The following is a 23354-nucleotide window of genomic DNA, read 5'->3' on the forward strand; positions in this document are numbered from 1 at the left end:
CCCTCCCCCACCATCACAAGGCACATCCCTGCATGCTCCTCCCTGACTTGTGCCACTTTCTATTTTCCAACCTGGCAAACACAATTTTTGTACTGTGTGTAAACAAAATCATGGTGTCTGAGAGAGAAATGAAGAAAATAGGAAAAAAAATTACAAGTCCTAAGTTGAAAGGGATTGGGGACTTTTCTCTGAAATTTTAGTTTATTCAATACTTTGAGTTTATAAAGGAGTTGATGTAGCTAGTTTGTTTTTAATTTCATCATTTTCCCCACACCTTGTGCCTTTAACTCACCTCTGCACCTGTGTCCCTCCAGGACTCCAAACCATCTCCAAAGCTGGCATTTTGAAAAGTTTTCTTATTATTACTTTGACACAGTTCAGTTTGTCCTCAGCAAAAATTTCCTTTGATAACAGAGAAACCAAAGGATACACATGAACGTAAACTATCTGTTCTATGAAGTGATTTTCCTGTTCCATTACCTCCACTGGAGTATGTTTCAGCCATTCAGATAGGAAATCTTTATCAAACTACTTTTAAAGATAACATAGAAAGATTTTCCCACACTAGAATTGCGCCAACATAAGTTAGGTGATCCTCTTTACAGAAAACAAGGTGATTTGCTCAAAGAAGGCATTATGCATCTAGAAAGACTGTGACCAACTTCTCTTCTAGTTCCTAATTAAAATATTTACAGATCAGATTAACTGTACTGTCATAACATATTCATTATTTCCATACCTTTCTATCTGATCCTCTAAAAGCTACCTGCAATGTCTTGGAATTTTTGCTAGGTTACCTTGCAGACAGAAGTGAAATGATTTTTCCACATTAACTTTCAATAAGTCAAGTTCAAAACCAAAATTAGTACAACCATGACATTGTTGGTCCATCAGCATGGACCAACACACCCTGCTTCTCAGCTGAGTACTTTAGTCCAGCCAATCTCTGTGTTACAATGGCTATACCAGTTCTCATGTTCAAACTAAGTAATTTAGAGCTAGCTTGGGCATATTTACACTACACTACAGACTACAGTACGAACCTATGTCACAACTTCACATAGGTTATCTCCAAAATACATAATGGCTACTTACATGCACACAAAACAGCATTTACAGGCAAAAAGCAATATTACAAGGACTGCCCTGTTTAAATCCCTTTCCTTGTTTCCACTTCATTTTATCACATACCTCCTTTGTCTTCAGTTTCAAACAGCCAGGAAATTCTTCCCTTTCTTACGTGGACATCTGAACCTTCTTCTTCACAGTTATTCTTCTCAGCAATACCACTAACTTATTTGGCTTTTGATCCCCAGCCCTTTGCATCTTCCTACAACTGACACTGCTGTACCACCCAAGCACCCACAGCTCCTCCTTTAAAGCTTTTCTAAAAAAAGGCTAATTGTTTGTAAAGTCAATGCCCTGTGTTGAGTTTGGTCTGTTTTTAAAATCTGATCAGTTTAAAAAAAATCCACCAAAACACAGACAAGATAAACTAGCAATAGCCCCTAGCGCACACTGTAATTCAGCTGGCAGACTACAGCAAAACTGCAGATCAAATTGCTATTTGGTCTTTGTCTTTCTTCTCTTCATTCCTTCCCGTTTTATCAGATAGGAATATAAATCTTAATCATTTGTGGTAAAAGGCTCTGAATCTAATTCAGTAAAACACAATGCTGCAGAATGTCAAAGATGCAAAGATGTCACACTGATGCTTTGGTCATAATGCATTTATTCCCAGCTTTATTCTGAGACATTATCAACATCCTTCAGAATCTGTTCATTTTCAAAATAGAGTTCAAAAATTAAACATACACAAGGCAGTCAGCAGTATTTTTAAGACAACACCAAATTAGGAATATCTCTAAGAGGGACTTTTATTACTGTATACCTCGGTTGTAACATTGGGTAGGTAACAGTGCCAAATAAAAGTTAAATTCAGAATCTGTTCATAACTGAGGGTAAAGACCTCTTTCTGATAGATTCTAAACAGGCTGCATTTTCTGTTTATTTTGAAGGGGACTTACTAACTCTTTGTGTGTCTTTTAAGCACAATATTTATCAGGGTATTTGTTACAAACAAGTTGAGGCAAGACCAAAGCAGTTCATTACACTTACCTCTGCAAATCATAGTGTGATATTTTTACCTTAAAAGAGTCCTCTTCAGTCTCTTCTTGATTGTCGAATAGACAGAAAATTCATAAATAATTTGTATAGAAAGCAGACCAGCCACCACTCAGGATGTACTGGATGGGTAATCCTGCAGATCTCTGTACTGTAAATTGTATTGTCCCATTCAATGGCAAATGAAATTACCATCACGATCAGCAGCAGGTACCATATTTTACCACCTCAGTGGAACAGAACTAACAGCAACAAAGAAATCTTCTCTGGTCAAACTCTTTAAAATAGGTATGTTGTAAATAGTTGAATACGGTTTTCAAACTAGCCATTTTAGTATTAAATAGTGCCTGTACTCAGTTTGTTATATATTCTAACACTGCCCTCTTGTGACATAATACAGTTTGCAAGCAGTCAGAAAATTTTCCAAAGCAAGGCTTTACCTATGAGATCCTAAATATGTGTTTGTCTTTATTAAAACATTTAAATCAGTACATGGAATGCTTCCTCTTATCATAATAGCAAATAATAGGTAATGTTAATATTTCTGTTTATATGAATTCTCAACGTGGTCTTGATCAGTATTACTAACATTTTCTGTGAGAAATCACGGGTGTCTGCATGAGTAAGCTGATGCACAGCGAAGATGTGTACAAATTAATGCTTCACTAGCTACACTGAAGTCTTGATCCATTAGTGCATTTAGATATAAATTCTAGTGCAAGACATGTAACTACATGCCTTTGTAGGAGCAAAGGCCATTAAGACATTCTTAGCACACACCAAGTGCAGAATAACTGTCCTGGTTTTAGCTGGGATAGAGTTAACTGTCTTCCTAGTAGCTGGTACAGTGCTATGTTTTGAGTTCAGTATGCGAAGAATGTTGATAACACTGATGTTTTCAGTTGTTGCTCAGTAGTGTTTAGACTAAAAAGTCAAGGATTTTTCAGCTTCTCATGCCCAGCCAGCGAGAAAGCTGAAGGGGCACAAGAAGCTGGCACAGGATACAGCCAGGGCAGCTGACCCAAACTGGCCAACGGTGTATTCCATACCATGGGACATCATGTCTAGTTTAGGAACTGGGGGGAGTGGGGGAGGGGGATCACCGTGCAGGGACTAGCTGGGTGTCGATCGGTGGGTGGTGAGCAATTGCACTGTGCATCATTTGTACATTCCAATCCTTTTATTATTGCTGTTGTCATTTTATTAGTGTTATCATTATCATTAGTAGTTTCTTCTTTTCTGTTCTATTAAACCGTTCTTATCTCAACCCACGAGTTTTACTTCTTTTCCCGATTTCCTCCCCCATCCCACTGGGTGGGGGGGGAGTGAGTGAGCAGCTGCGTGGTGCTTAGTTGCTGGCTGGGGTTAAACCACGACAATAACTTACTGCACTTTTAATGGGAGAAAGCTACAAAACACCAAAGGTGACTGCATAAAGAATTAGCACATGGTAGCTGCTACACAACACATTTATTCCCAGGCTTGCTGAAATTTAAGTTCCCCAGGTAGACATACAAACACCTAAGAAAAGTGGGACTAATATTTTTAATCAAGAGAATTGATTTTCTGTATTTACATTAACACTGTAGGCATCATCATATAATCATAGGAACATTCAAGCTCCAAGAAAACTCAGGAGGTCATCTAGTACATCCTGCTCATCTTAAGTATTAAAAGATTATTAGTCATGTCTAAAGACTTTTTAACCAATAGGAACCTAAATACAAAGTTAGCTTCTGTCTTCCTAGAAAAGATGGCATAGTCCTTTTGTATTTTTACATGAGAAAACAAACTTTTAAACTTGTAAACTCAGGTAAATTTCTGTATCTCTTCTGCTCTGTTGGAAGTTTCTCATTAGCATTAGTGCCATTTATGGTAACATATGGTACCAGCAAAGCAATTGACCATGACTATGACTGCAAAGGAAGCTTTGGCTCCTGGGTGCTGTTACTGGAAAATGTGCTCCAGGGTAGGTTACAAGCATTCCTACATCTTAAGCACTGGTCATCCATTCCTGGCTGGGAGCATAATGCTGGCAACTGAGTCTGTCAGGGCTGCCCGCCTATGGAGCTACACTGTATGTTCTCCATCACCTGCGTTTGTAGTGAGCACAGTAGGCAGGGAGTGCTAGCAAGTACTTCAAGCTCAAGGATGACCAGCACCATGCCAACAGCAAAGTACAGGCAAGACTGGAACAGGGTACCCAGGAGCTAAAGGCAGGAGACCAAGGATGGACAAGGTGAGGACACGGTATAAACACCAAGCTGGAGCAAAACCAGAGAAAATATTGGACTTAAATACTATTTAGGAGTCCCTAACCACCAAACTTATCCAGCACTAGAATGGTAAATGCATGAGCTGCTGTCCTTTTGGCAGTGAGGCTGTATCCTATGGCAACTAGGCAGTGGTAAGAATTCAGTTCATTGCTCCTGAGAGAAAGAAATGTGAGGTTAAGAAATTAATGGAGAATATAATTTCTAGAACTAGAACTATGCGAATTGTAGTCCTGTAGTTTCCTATTGGCAGGAAAATGCAGTGAATCTGAACAAGCAGAAAAAAATATTCATATTAGATTTCTTAAAAGGCTGAAGCGTTCCATTCTCCATCTAAAGGAACAAATCAACACTCCAAAGAGATTCTTAATTTAACTTCCACATCCAGAACATTTTTGTGGATATATTTCTTTCTGATTCAGTAAAGAACATTGGACCTTAACAACAGTGTAGTGCCATCTTTTGGCAAACACTGGAAAATACTCCTGATTGCTTCAGACCCACACAGAAAAGGGTCTCGTAAGACTCCAGTCCTGTTCCAAATCGTGACAATACCAATGACAGCCAGGCCGTGCTGAGAATTGCTCAAATTGGGCTAATTACACTCTCAATCAGTCTCTACTTAGTACAGTGAAGAGGTTGCTAAAAATAATGATATGAAAGAAGTTCCTTTTGTATCTATCATCTTACCGTGAGTAGAAAGACCCAATGTTCACACACTGCCCAGACCTGCATTCTGACCCAATTTCACTGGTGATGCAGTGCTTAACAAAGTGAAAAATCCAATTTCTGCCAATCTGCTATGAGCAAGAAGCCTTCCTCAATCAGCCAAACTTTGGGCAAAGAATACACCACCCCACCCCATGTATGCTATATTCGGTCAAGGTGGGAAAAAGGGGTAGTGTTACACTTCAGGTCCTGGGTAGTTGTACCACTCATGTGAAGGCACAATGAGTCACATGTCAGAGGTACAACCCCATGCTGACCTACAAGATGGGACAATCCCAGATCTCAAACATGGGAGCAGGGAATGGGACATGATGTCTTCCCAGAAGACTCAACTCGCAGGAGGAAGTGCATGACTTGTCAGCATGATGTTAGACGACATGGGTGGGAGACTTTCCAGGAGGAATATCCCATCTTTTTACTTATTTATTTACTCTAAATTCCCCGATTTTGTAAATCCCAGAGTGCCAAGATACTGAGAAATCGCTTGCAATTTGGGGGGAATTTTACTTGTTCTTGTATTTGTTAACACTTGAAGAGGTATTACCTCCAGGCTTCTGCTCTAACATGGCAGCAGTTCCAATACTCTACTATTACTATAATACTTTCCCATTCTTGCAGTGGAGACTGCAGTATGCTGTTATCCAACTGCAAAGTTGGTGGGTTTGGTTTGAACTTTCTGAACAAGGACTGAATTAAAGTATTTCCAGGGAATGAATTAATAACTCTTAGATCTTTAGCTTAACTTCATAGGGCACTATTAGAAAAGACAGAGGAGTCGTGTTTCATATTAAAATGTAGACCCCTTTTCAGAGCATTACATTTCAGTTTTCTTGAAATCAATGGCATGATTTACCTCCATAGAGAAAGGACAACTGAGACTAAAGCAGACTCAGAGAAACATGCTTGTGATAGGACAAAATATCTGTATGATATATGTTATTGTTATCTACCTCAGCATAAGTCATACCCTTTCTTTGTACGACTGACTGGACGGTTTAAACAAAAAATCTATTTTACCTGGTGGTTGCTTGTATCAGAAACCTTCACATCCAATGATCCTGTCAGAACAGCATACCAGTTTGTCCCAATATCACCCTGACGGAATACTGGAAAGATGAAATCTTGTAAATAAAAGCTATCTCTTTAAGTTTAGCAACATTAACAAACATTTTCTCTCATATTACTGTACTACTATAGTCACTGCTGGCACTATAGAATTTGTCGTATCAGCCTACTTACTTACTATTACAATAGTGTTTCCAATGACACTGGAAAGCACATATATTAGTAAACTGGTCGATAACACTACAGAAACAGTGAAAGCACATAGAATGGCTTCACTCTTCTCCCCAGTTTGCTCTGCTTTTACTGCTGTCTTAATAAACAAAACAGACAAAATAAAAAACAACAACAACAACAACAACAACAACAAAGACTTTCTGAACAATGTCCCTTTTAAATTCAGAATCTTCCAAAGCAGACACAGCTCCCACTGACTTCAGTAACAGTTCTGGCTGAGAAGCAACTGCAGGACTTTTGTGTTCATGCATTTCAACTGTGTGATTACAGAATATTAGAATTCCTATTACCCTAAGTAAACCCCAGTGCTGTGTGCCTAAAGCATGCCAGATTTACCTGAGGGGTACCCGAGACTCTACTAAATACCACAGGTCTCCATTAGCTATTCCCCTGGTACAGCTCTGGGAACTCACACATTCCCATCACAGGACCACCACTTAATTTTATCTCAGCTTCATAGACCAAGCACACCTATCCACCTTCATCTGGCACATGGGCTGCCAGAGAAGGCACAGAGCTGTTGTACCCCACAGCAGTATGCAGCTCTGCAAATCTGTCTTGTGTTATTCAGTGACTGCAAACCACACGCTATTAGTGATATGCCTAGGTGATACGCTTTTGCCCCTGACATCACAAAGAACCTACAAAAGAGATCAATAATACATTTACAGGGGAAGAATGAGGCTTAAGTGTAATGACTTGCTTCTAATCTTTCAACAAAACAGTGGCAGAGTCCTAAATCCAATAATGCGTGCATTGTTACCATAGATTCACTACACACTGCACTTGTAGAGCAAGCAGCACTTTAGTCCTACCTTCCCCCATGACTATGACTGTAAACATTTTTATGGCCGTTCCACTGACTGTGCTCTCTCATCAATCTCCTAGAGACAATCCCAACCTAACCCCTAATTTTATCTACATAAAATAGACTATCATATGAAGCTTTCTTACATGTGATTCCTTTTTCCAGATTTTCATAATATCCACAGAGACATATCTGCTGGAGAAGGTTTGGATGAAATTTCTCAAAAGCTTTCACTTCTTTCAGTCGTGTAAATATTATATCTACATCTTCACTGGAACGTTCCAAAGGTCTGCAAGAAAACAAAGGACAAAATTCTCAAGGGCTTTATCAAAGAAACATCCCCACCTACATGCACCAAACTTACAAATGTTTGCATTAAACATCACACTATAATATAAACTAATTACGTACAGGTACACAATGAAACCCTTTCAAAACATCCTAACAACTGTCCGTTATCAACTTGAGCATGACTATTATCATTTCAGCAGTGTCCAGAAGCCCCATTTAGCACCAAAGTCCTGCTGTAGCAATTACTTTAAAAGCGTACATGATGATACAGTCCTTATCCTAAAGAGCTTATAATGATATATCGTTTTAAGTTTGTAAGGGAACACGAATAAACAAATGTTCAAACATACAAGAGCTCTGTGGAATTGGTGCCCAAAATGGAAGTTCTCTATCTGGCTAAAAGAAAAGCTTTCGATATCAGCAGTAACTCCAATATCCACGTCTCTTTTCTGCATTTTACCAGGTGCAAACTAACTTGAGTGTTCTGTTTTCTCTTCTCACTTTCAAGCAAGAAAGAAAACTTTAATACAGTACATTCTCTTTCATGCAGTTCCTGTCTCTTAATGTTGGACAAATTAAATACGCAATCAAGAATCTTAACTCTTCGTTGGCAACGGTAAAGAGTTTTAATCCAAATATTTAAAATCTATGACAGTAACACCTTTAAAACAACAAGATTTCAAGAAAAATAAGATCATAGAACTTCCTCCAACAAACTAGCATGTGGACCAGCAGTACAGCAGGTTCAGAAAACTACTACGTATTTATGAAACTAAAGTGAATTAGCTCCATAACATATATTTTAAATGTGATTATCAAACATTATGAATCAGCAGGTAAGCCAACCACTAGCTGAAGCATTAGAAAGAATCTTTCATAACAGACTAAATGCCTACCACTATGTACAGAAAGAAACATAGAATGTTCCTAGGAGATCATGCTGGATCAGATGCAGAAATCATTTATGTACAAAGGGGTGCCAGAAAGATAGACAACTGTCAGTAATCATTAGACCTATCACTCACTGAAATGCTGCTAGTTAATTTTACTGACAAAAATGTTCTTTTAGCCAGTGGATGAGCTTCTAAATGAACAGGTCAGGTAACTTACAATGAACAAAGACTAAGTTCACAAATACATATCTCTATAATCTTTTTGTTACACCCCCAGTGTAAGCACTCCTTCCAACAGGATTTTTTTAAAGATTCCTCTTTGGAATCAAAGACTTAAGGGATCCAACTTTGTCTCAGGGAAGAAGCCCAAATCCTACTCACACTGAATCTCTGTCTCATCTTTCTTATTAAATTAAGTCTAGGAGGGATTAAATATCTATCCTCATTTATACTCCAACTTACCCTTATTAACTACAGATGAGAAGAGTAACTCTCTGGTGTATACAGTTGCTTCTACATCACAGTGACATCCTCTCACCACTTCAAACCACAATCAACTACAGCAGCTCCCTTTTGAAGTATTTCAAGTAAGATTTTCACCCATTCCTTTTTTTTGACTGTGCACTAGGTGACGGGTACTAATAAGCATTAACTCTCTTGACAAAACCCATTTAAGAAGATTAAGAGGTGCAGCTTGCAGACAGATTTAAAATCCATTTATACAAGATCCCTCCCCAAACTACACTAGCACTTGGGACACTAACTCCCTTAATGTATGGACTCTCAAAATTAACAGCAAAACCCGACATGGAAAAAAAGGGACATCATTCTCAGAATATCCCCATTTCCTAGAAAAACTGTGTCTGAGACTGTTTCATTCATACAACTGCTCATAGCTGACTCCATTCAAGTCCATCAGTTTATTTGCATAGAATTGACTGTAGGATCTCAGTGTTTGGTGGTTCTAATTGTTCAATAAAGTCAGACAGGGAAAAAGCAAACAGAGTTAGCAAACAACATGCATCAGGTTGTATAAACTTAATCAACACTCTTCTCTCAGTGCTCTTTTCTGAAATGTGAGTGCAGAAATCTCTTCCAGTTCTGGTCCTGTCAAAAGGACAAGATTTGAGGGGATTTAATTCATAAACTGTGTAGCTTTTTCTCCTGAGAGTTGCTGACGGCTCAAGAGACAGGGTTTCCATCTAGTTCAGAAGGTGTGAGCAGGGCTCACTTCCATTGATGTGGCAAGGAGTGTCATGTCAGGCAGATGAACTGCAGGAAAAGCTCTTTCTTCTGACAAAACTGCTTCATGACCCCAGTTAAGTGAGTCATCATGGAAGGACAAGCATTCCCACAGGTAGCTGAGCCACGCTTTTCGGAGTTTTAAACATCAGCACAGCAGTGAGAAACCAAACTCCATATTTATTGGGAAAGACAAATCAAAGTTGTGTGTTCCTAGTGGCTTACTTTAGCAAAGCAGCTGAGCACTTTGTATTAGCAGCCGTTACTTCCACTTGGAGTACATGAAGTGGGCATTTGAAGGGAAACACACAGCCATGCTCTAAACAAAAAGAGGAATCCAAATTTCTAAGTAACATGCATAGTAGTAATCTGAAAATTGTTACATTCCTTACAATGTTTCTTAATAATTCATTACTGCAAGCCATTTGTTTCCATAGCTTTTCTTCAAAATACACTGGGTTTAATACTACTGTGTACCACAAAATTTCCACAAATATTTTTACCAGGAGGGCACACATTTTGATCCAGCACATTTGGAAACAAAGCTAGAATTTGGGAGAGGCTTTCAGTGAATGATTTAATCATTAATCTATCTTAGAAAATATACCTTTTCCTCCACCTATGTTATACAAAAAAAAACCAAAACCAGTAGCCAGCACAGAAACATGCAAAGAATCTTAACTGTACCCCAGAATAACAACTTACTAATGTCTCTCAAACAAGACACACAGACAAACACCTAGTATAAGAATTAGCTGTTTGGTTAAGATGGTGAATAAACATAAAAATGAACTAGGATCTAAGTTGTTTGACAACAAAGTGCCTTTGGATTTATCAGAGCTCCTGGGAAATGTCCTCAATGTTTAGGAGTAGGCAATTAACTAACACTAGGTGACCCAAGCTGAGGTGGCCCTTAGTCCTTACTAGGACATGGGATTTTGCCTGTGTACAATCTCCAGATTGCAGTGTAACAGTAATAGTAGTAGCACTCAAACTCATTCTATTAAGTGCTTATAAGGTATAACAATGAGACTGGTTTCAAAAGGATACTTAGTGAGACAGCATAATGAGAATAATAAAACACCATGGCATCAATTAACTGCTTTTCCACACTCAGGCAAAGTTTGACCACTTTCTACAAACTATCTTTTAATAAAATTATCATCATTGTAACTGTTGTCATCATCATTAAATTAACATTAATGAATATATTTATGATGCCAAATTTTGTTTTCTATTTCCTAAGTACAAGCTGCCTAGCATGGAACAACATCAGTACAGGACAACATAAATTTACTTCCTCATTGCAGCTATCTTACTAAATTGCTGCAAACTTGGCTCTTTTAATGCATAGTTTGGAATAATATTTAACAAGCTAATATTATAATATATTCCTCAAAACATCAATGATTAAACCTATTAATTAGAAAAGTACTACTGATGGCAGATGGAGAATTATTCAAGCTTTAATGTCACTGTAGTCACACTGATAGGAGGCAGTGGTATTAATCTAGAAAGGAACCATTACCGAAACCAAGGACAAGGAGGTGAATCTCCCTACACCCCCTACATGGCTCCAAAAGCCTTTGGAAAGGCTTTTCCAGAGACCGTATCAGAGCATCTGAAGTCACTCCTCTGTGATCACCACTGCTGTTCACTAGAGAGCAATCTCACCGAGTTCAGCCCCCCTCTGCTAAACTAGTGCTGGTAAGGATGTCCGTCTGTTCTGTTCTTTGACATTGATGCTGGTATGCTACTGAAGTGTCTCCTCACTGCTGATGCTGCAGAGTTATAACTTGATATCTGTGAGCATAAGAAGTTAAAAAAATGCATTTCAGTGAGACTTCAACTACCACTGGATTTTCTGCTAAAGCTTCTGTCCTTTCCTAAGTGTACTCCTGTTTCTGAAAGCTCTAGCCCAATGTATGGAATAGGACCATAGATGAATCTAAAAGTGTGGACAAGCCTCCTAAATCAATTAAAATTCTTCAGCTCTCAACAGTTTGGTAGAGGTATGAGCTAGAGCAGAAGCATTTTAAGGCAAGGCCATCCTTCTTGTAGAAAATCTATGACCCTATCCAGTGAAGCACCCACTCCCTAGGCTGCCTCACCCAATTTAAAATAAATTTTAATTAAAACAAACTGTGGAAGTGTTACATTTGTCTTCACCTTTTTTGCTTAAAAAATACGAGCTTCTTACTCCTTTTTCCCAACTTTTCAGCATCTTTGTGGGACAGCTTCTGCTATATCTCCATTTCCCTTAAATCTGCAGGGTACAAGCCCAGAAAGAGCTTTAGCAGCTGCTGTAGTAACCACACTTCACTAACTGGCCTGGCAACCGTAACTGAGTAGGTATCATGCCATGACCATAGCAAATGCCAGGACAGAACCATGCAGGAGGAATGACTGATTTGGAAATGAAAACTTCACACTCTTACCATGAAGGATAATGCATGGGTGACACTCCTACACTCCCCCCTCTAATCTTCAATTTGAAATGATTGTCCCCAAATTTGTATCTCAACAGGATACTGCGCTGACATCCCATTTCACTGTGGCCAAAGTGAGGTGGGCATTTCCAGTGCTGCAAAGCAGGGCTACAAAATTATTAGGAAATTACAAAAAGCAAGAGTATTTTCACTATCCTGCAAGCCCTTCTGTTTTGTTTGACCACTGAATGCTTTATCCAGTTCCTTATTTATATTGCTAATTTGCCTCTTTGGAGCATAGTAACTCTTATCTGGCAGTAATGTTTTCAAGACATCATCTATCTTCTCCTTCTGCTTCTTCAATACAACATCACAGCATACATATACAAGTAACAGCATCAATGCTAGTTATACATCTTCTTTAAAGGATATTTTACCCCTGATTTATTTGGTTGTGAAGATTTCAGGCATATATTTCATAGAGATAAAACAATTTTCTTGACAATGTCTACTTGACTATCTGTAAAAGGAAATTATAAAAAAAACTGCCAGAAGTGTATCTTCAGAAGGCTATTTCATATTTTTAAGTGCAAAGTATTCAAGCTCAAAGTTTAAACACAGACAGAGGATAATTGCTACAATTCTTCACTTACACAATTTGGGCAAGTATTCCTGTTCATGCGCAGCATATATAGCTTTATAAAAGAAACTATTTTGATGGTGTTAAGACTAAATATTTGAATGTTTATGTATGCTGTGAAAGACTTGTTAACCTAGAAGAAAGGAACAAGCTGAAGTTTTTTGTTTTGTTTTTATCAAGTTTATCTAGCTATAACCTATTACTTTCTCTTCTACCACATATGTCCTTTTTAGGTTCTTCCTCATAATTGGTTTGACACTTGAAAAAGAAAAAACAGAAGATAAGCAGTTTCACCTTCTTTGCCAAGATGCCTCTAGAATTTTAAAATGTTTATTTCTATAACATCTGTTCAAAGATCTGAACCCTGCTCTAACTGAATGAAAACACTGAAGTCTATTTCCTTCCCTTGCTCTTTTTTAACTCTTTAAAAGGGCAAAATACTGCACTTCAGACAGCAATGAACAGCCCATGAAGGATGAGCAGATATGATGTATTTCTTCCACTGGCAAGGCTGTCTGTAGAAAACAGAGTATCAGACTATATAATAGACAAATAAAACTAGTTCATCTCTGGGTTAAAACTGAAACATCTCTTCAAAGATGCAAAGGCAAACTCTATGAGCTGGAAAGTACCAGTAAGCAGTACCATGGACCATTTTGTGAATTTTAACAATATTTTAAAGTATATTCTGCTTTGAAACATGAGCACGGAGAAAACAGCAAGGAATACCATTGAAACCAGCTCATTCCTCTGTGATACCTGTACTTTCTCCTACCCTTTCCTGACATGCAGAAAAGCAAAGCAGTAGGATGCAGAATACTAGTACCAAGATACCATTTTCCCATAGTGAGAGCAGGACAACACTGAGGCACCTCTGTCCTCCAAGCAATGCTGTAAGGCTCTTTGACTTTTAACTTCTCTTTGAGAAAGGAAAGTTTAAGAGAGGGATACCAGTTACTTATCAAAGCATTACAGACCTATGGAAAGAGACTTAAATCCTAGATATAAATGAAGTTACTTGTAATCTGAAGTAATGTCCAGATAAGGGTTTACTTCCATGGGGACAAAAGGCAATCAACTCTCCCCGCCCCCAAGAGGCACTTTGCACTTGTTACAGTAGTATTACCAAATCCATGTTTTCAACATTCACATTTCAGCTCCTCTTTCCCTTGTCATGGGAAAAGCCTCATCATGAGGCTTTCAAATAATAATCAAATTACAATTCTTTTCTTTTGATTTCCATTTTATGAGACTTTGGGATTCCAGTTTTCACATTTCCTCTGACACACAGGAAGTAAAATTTTATTTAAACCCTGTTCCCTAGGATTCTTATACATAAAAATCATTCCAGAGTTTAAAAAAAAAAAAAAAAGGTGCAACACAAGTAAAACTGCTGATGCTTAGTTTCCAACAAATTACTACTGTCACCTACACTCAGAACCCCTGTGATAATCTCTCATGTCCTGCTATACAAGGCACAAGAAATGCTGTAGATAATCCTGATCTACGCAGGTACTGGTTGACCAGCCAGTTAAATACAGACCAACCAGCTGTAGTCAAGACAGAATTTGTAATAGTTGAGTTCTGTCTTCTTCAGCGAGGGCCAAAAGAATGCAAATATGGGGGACTCTCCTTTACCTACACACTCATCTCATTATTGTATTACTCACTTATATTTGTGCCTTCAACTCAGTTTGGCCAATGCACTGAAAAATTATTGGAGGGTTAGACAGAGCAATGAATTGTGCTTTGTTTCTTTACATACCCTGCTCTACAGATTATGCATCCTTCCAACAGGTCAATTTTTAGATCTGTATAAACAGTGGAATGCCAAAAGATGTATCTATTACGTAATGATATTTAGAAAGATTTATCTCAAGTTAAAAATACACTACCTGAACAATACAGCTATAATAAGAAACAAAACATAAAAGAATTTTTTTCACTTTCATATGCTTTTTAAAAAGACAAAATACTTCAAGAGAAAAAATAAAATTACAATGAAATTTTCTCCTTTTCATTTATGAAAATTTTTATGTATGGTGCATGCTTTGCAATCAAGGTGTGACTAAACCTTATTGAATAAACCCTCCAACTTTCATAAATGTGAAGTGGAGCTCGGGACAGTTAAAATTCCATTTGACAGAAGTAGATCTGGATGAAATTACATTAACCAGCACTGCAGCTTCATAATAGGCATCAAAAGCATTTTAATATGACGACAGACTCTGAGATACATTGCAAATGAAATTTATAATTGAACAATATGCACAAGTGATGATATCCTTTGATTCAAACTCTGGCCACTGCCATCCACCAATACACCATGCCAAATGCACTTTTACCCATTTAGGATCTGCATTGTTACAGCTAATGAAAATTTAAAACTTACAACAACTATGAAATAACTTCTACAGATTTACATTGACATACATTTTGACAACTGCTGAATTCAAAGATGAAGTGGAAAGTCAGTTCACAAAACATTCATTGAGGATGCTGATAAAGCAGCATGAGTAGTAAGTGATCATGCCAGATACAGCACAAAAAATACTAAAGAACAAAGGAAGTATCGTAAGAATGATAGGCTTGTTAAATGCAGCAAATTGTAAGATGCACACAAAAACAGATGTCACACAATACAAAAAATACTTGTATTTGAAAAATATCTGGTGGCTTTAAGGGCATGATTTCAATTAGCTAGTTTGTTGGGTTTTTATTCCTTTGCTAGAATATGAGTTTTTGTTACAAAAGAAATTTAATCTGCTCAGAATACAGGATTTTAGAGATCAAATCCTAACAACATGCCAGAAATAACTCAGGCAATGACAGTTTAGACACGTTTGCAGTATCACCTGGTAAAAGAGAAAACCTACAGTTGCACAAGTACCACACCAGTCATGCAGCCACTCTACAAGACTACCAACTAAATTTGAATATATCGTGTCCTAATAGGCATGTGCACATACTAGTTTACTGGTGGGCCATGACAATGTTTATACACATGAATGCTAGGGCAATCACTTTTTCTTCCTCTTAATACCTGTCCATAGAACAAGTGTGTAACTTACTGCAACCACATGTAACAAATGGAAGCTGATACTAGAAATGCCTAAGCGCGTGAGCAGAGAATAAAACAGCTTGAATTTGTTTAAAATACAACTCCTGCTCTCTACGAGTTATTATGAATTCATATATTCAATAAAATGCACAGATCTGCAAGCTTATGGCAAGCTATATTAACAATTACTTTGGTCTCTCTGAGAAGATACGGAAAGAAAAAGGGCTTTTTTATTATTCATCAAAGACTGCACCTTTGCACTGGACTAGAAAATGAGTTGTATGATGCGGAAAGATAAATTTGTTATTATTCATCATTCTCAGAAGAGTGCACCTTTGCACAAGTACTAGAAAGCATTTGGGCTATGTCTATACTGCTCTGTCTCCGAGATTCCACATCCACCATGGTGCCTGCTGCCGATACATCCCCACACAGACTTGATCCAAGTATACACCAGCTTAGCCACGTATGACATACAGAGAGAAAATGCCAAGCACGCAGGCCAACAGGAGCTGCAGTGTATGTCAATGATTTTGTTCAGATCCAAACTATGTGAAAAATGGTGGTGTTATTTCTATGGATTTGTTACAAATAAAAAGCAAGGGTAGAAGTCAGTGTATGTTTTACCAATCGCATAAAAATACATTTTAAAAGTAAATAAAATAGCATTGTAAAGCAATTCTAAAATATTCACAATATTGCCTGATTATAAATCTATATCCCATTATCTTTGACATAATTATAGGTTATAGAAGATGACAAGCATTTTCCATATTTCTTTTACGACAATTCTTTCAGAATATCAGTTCTTCATTCTAGCTTATCTCTATACTCACAAGAGACCTGTTGACTACTAAGCACATACAGATAACTTACATCTCAAATATATGTTACAGTGAACTAAAAAATAAATCCCGATTCCAATATGCTGCCATTACATAGCTTCAGTCCGAATTTACACTCAAATCTATGCGAGCTTGGCTTAAGGTACAGATCTGAGATATTATCCTGTATGTGTTATTTTGGTTTTGTTAGATGTAAATGATCAAGTGGAAAGTCTAACAAGGATATAAAAGCTCGGTATGTACAATATGTCCTCGAAATGCCTGTTCATATTTAAATAATTTAGAAATAGCTGAGCAAAGATCATAACATTCTTAGCACAATAGGCTAGCAAAGTTACATGCTTTGCTCTGTGATCTACTCCTCCAGTCTGCTAAGGACTGAATGTTATATTTAATACAAAGAAAAACACGATGCCATAGACAGGTATGAAATCCTGGGATCTCTGACTGTTGTGAATGCTGTACATCATTAAAAAGTTTGTATTTGAATCCAATACAACACCTGAATTCATAACTGTGATCAGGTTTAGAGAAATAATAGTTACGTAAAAAATACATTGTCTACCATTCAGTAAAGATATGTCAACATGGAAATTTCCTGGTTAGATAGTCTGTGTTGTGAAAGAAACCATGAGAGTAGAGCAGACATTGTTTCTAAGCTAATTATACACACTTGCATAAATCAGCAACCTTATTTTAATTATGTGCAGATTGGACATACAGAAAAATGCTAAGATGGTAGGCATGCTTCTGCTCCCTAGGAAATCAGTGCTAAGGCAACTATTTACTTCAAAGATAAAAGGACTGGTTTCCTTAACAGAAAAATTATTTACATCTCCAGGTACAACCAGGATGTACAGTTGCTCACCACTGATGATCTTTCTCTCCTGCAAAAATAAAATATTCCTGATAGAGCACAGTGTTCTGAACTTTTCTGTTCCTGCTTTTCCTTACCTTTGCACTTGTGACTTTATATATAAATACTGTCCTGTGTATTTGATTTTAAAGTGCTGATCTTTGGCTTTTGTGGTTAGTAACCACACACGGAAGCTGCATGGTCAAAGCACTGGTGGTGCTAGCCCACAGTACTCTGCACGGTAATAACATTTCTCCTGAAACATTTTGGTCGTTCTTCATTTTTATATGTGCTCTTGTTTTAGATGTTAGTAGTTCTGGTTTGATATGTGACTTGGAGAAAAACATGAAGAACATATACAAAACACATCATTTCTGTACATTATGTGTTTTGTTATTCCCATTTAGAGTTTAATTCTCCCTTTTTTAAAAGAATGAATTTGGATAATCCATATTACATGCCATTTTAATTGTCTTTGCTGAGGCTCACCTGAAATTCTAAAGCATACCAGTTTTAGAACTGCCTTCCTCCTGAAAATATATTCATTAACTAAAACATATTAAAACTATATTTATTATTTAATAAAAACACATGGTATCCTACAGAGAATTGTCTCATTAAATTATCCTATATTCACAGAATCCACACCTAGGTTAGAAAATGCTGTAAGATTTTTTTAAAAGCTTAAAATACATAGAAATTACATAATAATTCAAATGAGTACACTGATAGATCATCTATAGAAAAGAAATACCCTCTAGAAATACAAGTGTGTAAATTAATTAAAAATGCTATACCTAATAGTACTTAGATTTCTATAGCACTTTCCCAACACAGCTTTAACTGTATTTTTTAAATGGAAAACCAGAACAAAACACCTAATTGTACTTCCTATGATCACAAAGCAAAGCATGACAGAGACCAGGAAAAAACCTACAATCATCCTGGGTTTGTCCTACATCCAGATTGCCTTCCGGGAAAGGATAACAATACATAAACCTTCAGGGCACCTGGAACTGATTCTTTCCACTCAACAAACTGGTGCCATTAGCTTACTCCAAGTAACAAAAAGAGAAGAAAAAGTTTCTTCTTAAGAGCTCTAATGAAATTCCCATTATAAAAATGGTCAGCATATTAATTTGCATATAAATATAGTGGCAGAGAGATTTCTAAACAAAATGCCTCATGTGTTTCCTAAAAACATTGTTCACTCTGCAAGGCTATGCACCCCATTAAGCACAAACCCCTGAATTTTAGTTTACAATTTAGATCACACAATGTATTGCATTCAAGAAACCTGAGAACTGACAGGATTACCTATCTAAAAGTACTGGGGCTCATATTCTCCTTCTTCACATCTGCACAATGTCAGTTTACAGAGCAGACAATCAGGCCCTCTGCTTCACTTTGGTTTTTATATGGGTAGGTTACCATCACCAGTTCTGTTTGTATTTACATTTAGAGTACTTTCAACATTTATAGACATTATTCAACCTCTAAGCAGTCAGTCTTCTTTTAAGTCATGTGTTACAGAGGGCGATCAGTATATGTGGTAGGTGTCTAGACTGAAAGTTTCATTAACTTCTTACAGTTTGCTGCCTGGACTGTTAAGGAAAACCTAATCAGAGATGCAGTCCTACAACACTAGGAGGTTACCTGGTAATGGTAGAAATTATGAGAAAAGGAAGGTTCCTTCTGTGTGCACAAAGGCTTCTCTCCACGGCGCAGCCCCAAATGGCATCAACTGCGAAAAGCTGGCTAATGATGCTCAGCAAACTGCTATATGCCATGTTAAGTGAATTCTCTTCAATAGCTTTATTTGAACCATATAGCATATTTATGGTGTAAATTTTTGTTAACTATTTTCCTAGACTACAGGAGACACTGTGAGCGTTCAGAAATCAAATTACTTCACTTATGAACTAATCCAGTAAGTGTTGAAGGTAGGAATACAGCAAAGGACGGTCAAACCACCCACCATGCAACTCAACACCGTGAGACTCGCTGCTGCAACACCCGGGGGAAGCAGTCCAAAGAAATTATTAAAAAAAAAAAAAAAAAAAAAAAAATTGCCTGTATTTTTAGAAGTGAGCACACCACCTCTGAGCACACGTTAGCCAGCCATAACTCCCACCTACACAGTGCTGGCCGCCCACCTGTACCTGACCCGCAACAAACGCTGCCGCCAGCCTGGCGGACAACCGCAGGCCCCCAGGACGCCACTGCGGGGGGAAGAGGCTGCCGCCGCTGACGGGAGCCTCCGGCGGCCTTTTTCGGGGCGGACATTTTTATTTTTCCCACCCTCCGGCCAACAGTGCTGCACCTGCTTGCGCCACTGAGTGCTCTGAGGCGAGGGTCCGTGCTTTCCCGCCCGACCTGTCAGGTGGCTGGGTCGGGGGCTGTGAAGTGGGGGGGGAAGGGAGCGGTGCGGTGTGCTGAGGCGAGGCGAGGCGAGGCGGGGCGGGGAGCAGTGTGCTGAGGCGAGGCGGGGGGCGGCGTGCTGAGGTGAGGTGAGGCGAGGCGGGGGGCAGTGTGCTGAGGTGAGGCGAGGCGGGGGGCGGCGTGCTGAGGTGAGGTGAGGCGAGGCGAGGCCGGGGCCCGTGTGCTGAGGTGAGGGGCTGTGAGGCGAGGCGGAGGGCGGACTGGGGCGCGATCGCCGCAGGCAGCGGGTCTGCCACGGCTGGCACGGCGGGTCCCCGGCCGGCAGCCCCAGGCCGCCGGGCCGCGGCGCCCTCTCCCCGCCCTGGAGCTCCCCCTCCTCCACCACGTGCAGCATTTTCCGGGCAGCAGAGCCCGGCGGAGAGCAGCTATCCCAGTGGGAACTACACGTCCCCTCGGCTGCCGGAGCATTTCGAGCCCTCATCCTGCCCGTCCGCCCCGACTCGGCTTCCTCCGGGCATTTTGCTTCCCACCTGCACGCTCCTTATGTAAGGCAGGATCTGATGGGGAGCGGGGAGGGGGTGTCCGCGCACACACACACACACACACACACACACACACACATATACATGCATGCATGCATGCACGCACGCATGCGGGGGGGGGCAGGTTACACGCACACAGCATCCCTCCGCAGCCGCTCCTGTGAAGATGCCGATACCTTTTATCCAGGCAAGCGATCCACTCGCCGGAGGATGAGGAATGGGAGGCGTGAGCGGCGACCATGTTGGACAGGGATCAGGTCGCCGCGCACCCGGTTGGCGGCGGCTCCCCCCGCCCGCCCGCCGGTCGGTCGGTCCGTCCTCCCTCGCTCCCTCCCTCCGCGCACGGCGCGATGGGCTCGCCCAGGCCCCCGCGGCAGCCCGCCCTGCCCGCTGCAGGCAGCGGTGCGCGTGGGTGCGGGTCCGCCCGCCTCGGCCCGCGGCTGGGCGGTGACCTGGCGCCGCCTCGGCCGCCCGGGCACCTGTCGGCCCGGCCGGGAGGAGCGCCCGGCCCTGCCGCCCCGCAGCCGGCGGGTAGCGGCCCGGGGAGGGGGCGGAAAGGAGCTGCCCCCCTCCTGGAAGGTGGTGTCGTCCTCCTCCGGTTTTCGTGAGCTCCTCAGCACACTTGAGCCCGGCGTACTGGTCCCTGCCCTTGCTTCACCAGAGATGTCCGTGGCTGGGTTTGGGGGTGGGGGGAAATACAAGCTTTTTAATTATAATAAGCAGCTCGGGAGTATTTTAGCAGCTCTCCAAAGCCCTGTGTGTCTGTCCCCCCGGTAGTAAACCCGCAGTTGCTGAGCAGAAGGAAGGTGCAGTCCACATTTCAGGAATTTTTCTGAAGCCTTCCGCCAGCCTGCTGTCCATCCTGTCATCGCCCGTGAAACTCTGTCCTAAAGGCTCTGGTTTATTGTAGGTGAAAAACGAGCTGGGCAGTACAGCCTGTGAATAGGATTTAACAATTGGAAGGAACGCAGCACACAGCATGAGAAATGTGAGTCTACTATACAATGAAAACCATACACACCCTTCCGTTGTGACAGCATGGCCTGCAAGATGCAAGTTTTTTAGGGATGCTAATGCAGACATGATTTTAAAAAGTGATGAGCAGAGGAAGGAATGCAGAGCAGCAGGTCTCCCTGTTTTGCAAAGTTCTATGTGAAATATTTTCTACAAAATATTTCAGGTTCTAGGTTATATTTTCCCAAGTAATATGTGTATAACCGTAAGCTTCAGCTTACAGTCAGCACAACCTGCCTTGAGTAGTGTGGGAGAAGGGTAGGAAGCTACCCAAATCTCAGCAGGATGTTTAGGGTTACATGTAGATGATAGCAAAGTAAAACTCAAAATTGTGCCTGCCTTCAGGCTTTAACTCCTCTCTGCTTTACAGTGTGGACACAAGTTATTAATTCAGATGCTGATAATCTGCCAGTGCCTTTTACAGTTCTCCATGGGCTATCTTCTCTGCCCTCTGTCCTAATCTCTTTCGCTGTACCAAGTGTAATTTTCTTACATTCATGTGCTGCTTCACATTTCACATCTACCTTTTAACAGCCTCATTGCTTCCACAGCTTCTTCAGCACTTTAACAGAAATAAATGTTAACATCAGGATACTGAACAGTATGATGAAAAATCTAAGGAAATATATCTAAAAAACCCTTTTGCTAAAAGAATACAGCTAAGAATTGGCATAGCGGAGGAGAATGCCACAAAAGCCAATTCTTTCATTTTGCCTTAAAAAAATTAAAGTGCATGCCAGAGGAGTAGAAGAGGCTGCCAGTCAGTGAGATCAAAGCTGCAGCTCTTCCTTTGCTATAGTCCATGGGGAAAAAATTAAGAAATTCTTGCATCTAAGCAATCAATCTACTTGAGGAAAATCAATGCTGTTCGTTCCTTAATATGTGAGTGTTTGGGAACCAACAGAACAAGAGCTTCAAGTGTAAGAAATTCTAAATTCTCAAATTAATGATTTACAACATAGTACGTACATTACAGATGAATCAATAAAGCTCACTAACTTTGTAGTTCCGTTATAAAACATTCATCACATTTTTCCACATAATTACAGGTTTCCTTCCAGAGCAATCACACAAGGCAGCCCCTACTGCCCTTTTTCCCCTCAACCCAGTTTAAACTACAGTAGATGCTCCTTCCTCTTAACTGGTATCAGGCCTGAGAAGGAACCCAGAAATGACTCCTAGCTGAAGGCGTTTATCTTTTCTCACAGGCTGTTTCACTGACACAAACAGCATTACACAAACCGGTACCAGCAGTTTTGTACATAGCAACAGCATAGCTCAGTCAGCAAAACCACGGTGCCACCACCACTGTTCAGCATTCACTCAAGCCACCTCTGTCAAGTCCTCTCCCATCCATATGATGTTTAATGACCCAACCGCTAGAGGACAGGCTAGGCCTCCATAAAAGGTAGGCAGTAGGGATACTTCCTTGGTAAGCAGATGGCTAGGGAAAAATAGGCTGTGTTTGAAAAGACAAGACCTTTGGAATGCTCTCCTGGGATGCAACTTGTGAAAACCTTTGTCGGTGCTCATGAACCTACCCTTGACCAAGCAACCTACCTGCCCTGGGACAGCCCTCTGCAGTTACCCATGCTTTTGATTCCAAGGAATGCAGTGCCTGTAGGCGTGAAGGGGATGTTGCTCAAGTGCCTGGCTGCGGGCAGACACCACTCAGAGATGCACCTTTTTGTGGAGTAACCATTAAGGAGAGTTTAACACTTTGTGGATTGTGCAAGCTAGACAGGCCCAGAGTGGGCTAGGAATCCTGGATATATCCATACTTCATTCAGAAGTGTCTCAGAGAGCAATTAGAGCAAGACAGCCAAAATATACCTCTGGCAGTTGGATTATGAGTAATCGTGTAGCTTTCTGATAAGACATGAGTGAAAATTCTCAGAGAAATTTAGGCAGCAGGGAATAAATATT

The 23354-nt window shown here is 40.1% G+C and overlaps 1 protein-coding gene across 3 annotated transcripts in view; it reads right to left on the reverse strand.

Moving 5' to 3' along the window:
• The window catches only part of RAPGEF4 (Rap guanine nucleotide exchange factor 4), a 159723-nt gene extending 138868 nt beyond the window's left edge, over nucleotides 1-20855 (reverse strand). The window contains exons 1-3 of one of the 3 annotated variants that reach the window (XM_030017964.1): nucleotides 20591-20855; nucleotides 7380-7522; nucleotides 6144-6232 (exon numbers count right to left, since the gene is read on the reverse strand). In XM_030017964.1, coding sequence (XP_029873824.1) covers nucleotides 6144-6232; nucleotides 7380-7522; nucleotides 20591-20655 — 297 coding nt within the window. In that variant the 5' untranslated portion in view covers nucleotides 20656-20855. The remainder of the gene's footprint in view (nucleotides 1-6143; nucleotides 6233-7379; nucleotides 7523-20590) is intronic. The other 2 variants (XM_030017963.1, XM_030017965.1) reach the window with 2 other exon arrangements.
• Between the last annotated feature and the right edge of the window lie 2499 nt (nucleotides 20856-23354).

Source organism: Aquila chrysaetos, chromosome 6 (assembly GCF_900496995.4).
Source record: "Aquila chrysaetos chrysaetos chromosome 6, bAquChr1.4, whole genome shotgun sequence".
In the NCBI taxonomy this organism is placed as follows: Eukaryota; Metazoa; Chordata; class Aves; order Accipitriformes; family Accipitridae; genus Aquila; species Aquila chrysaetos.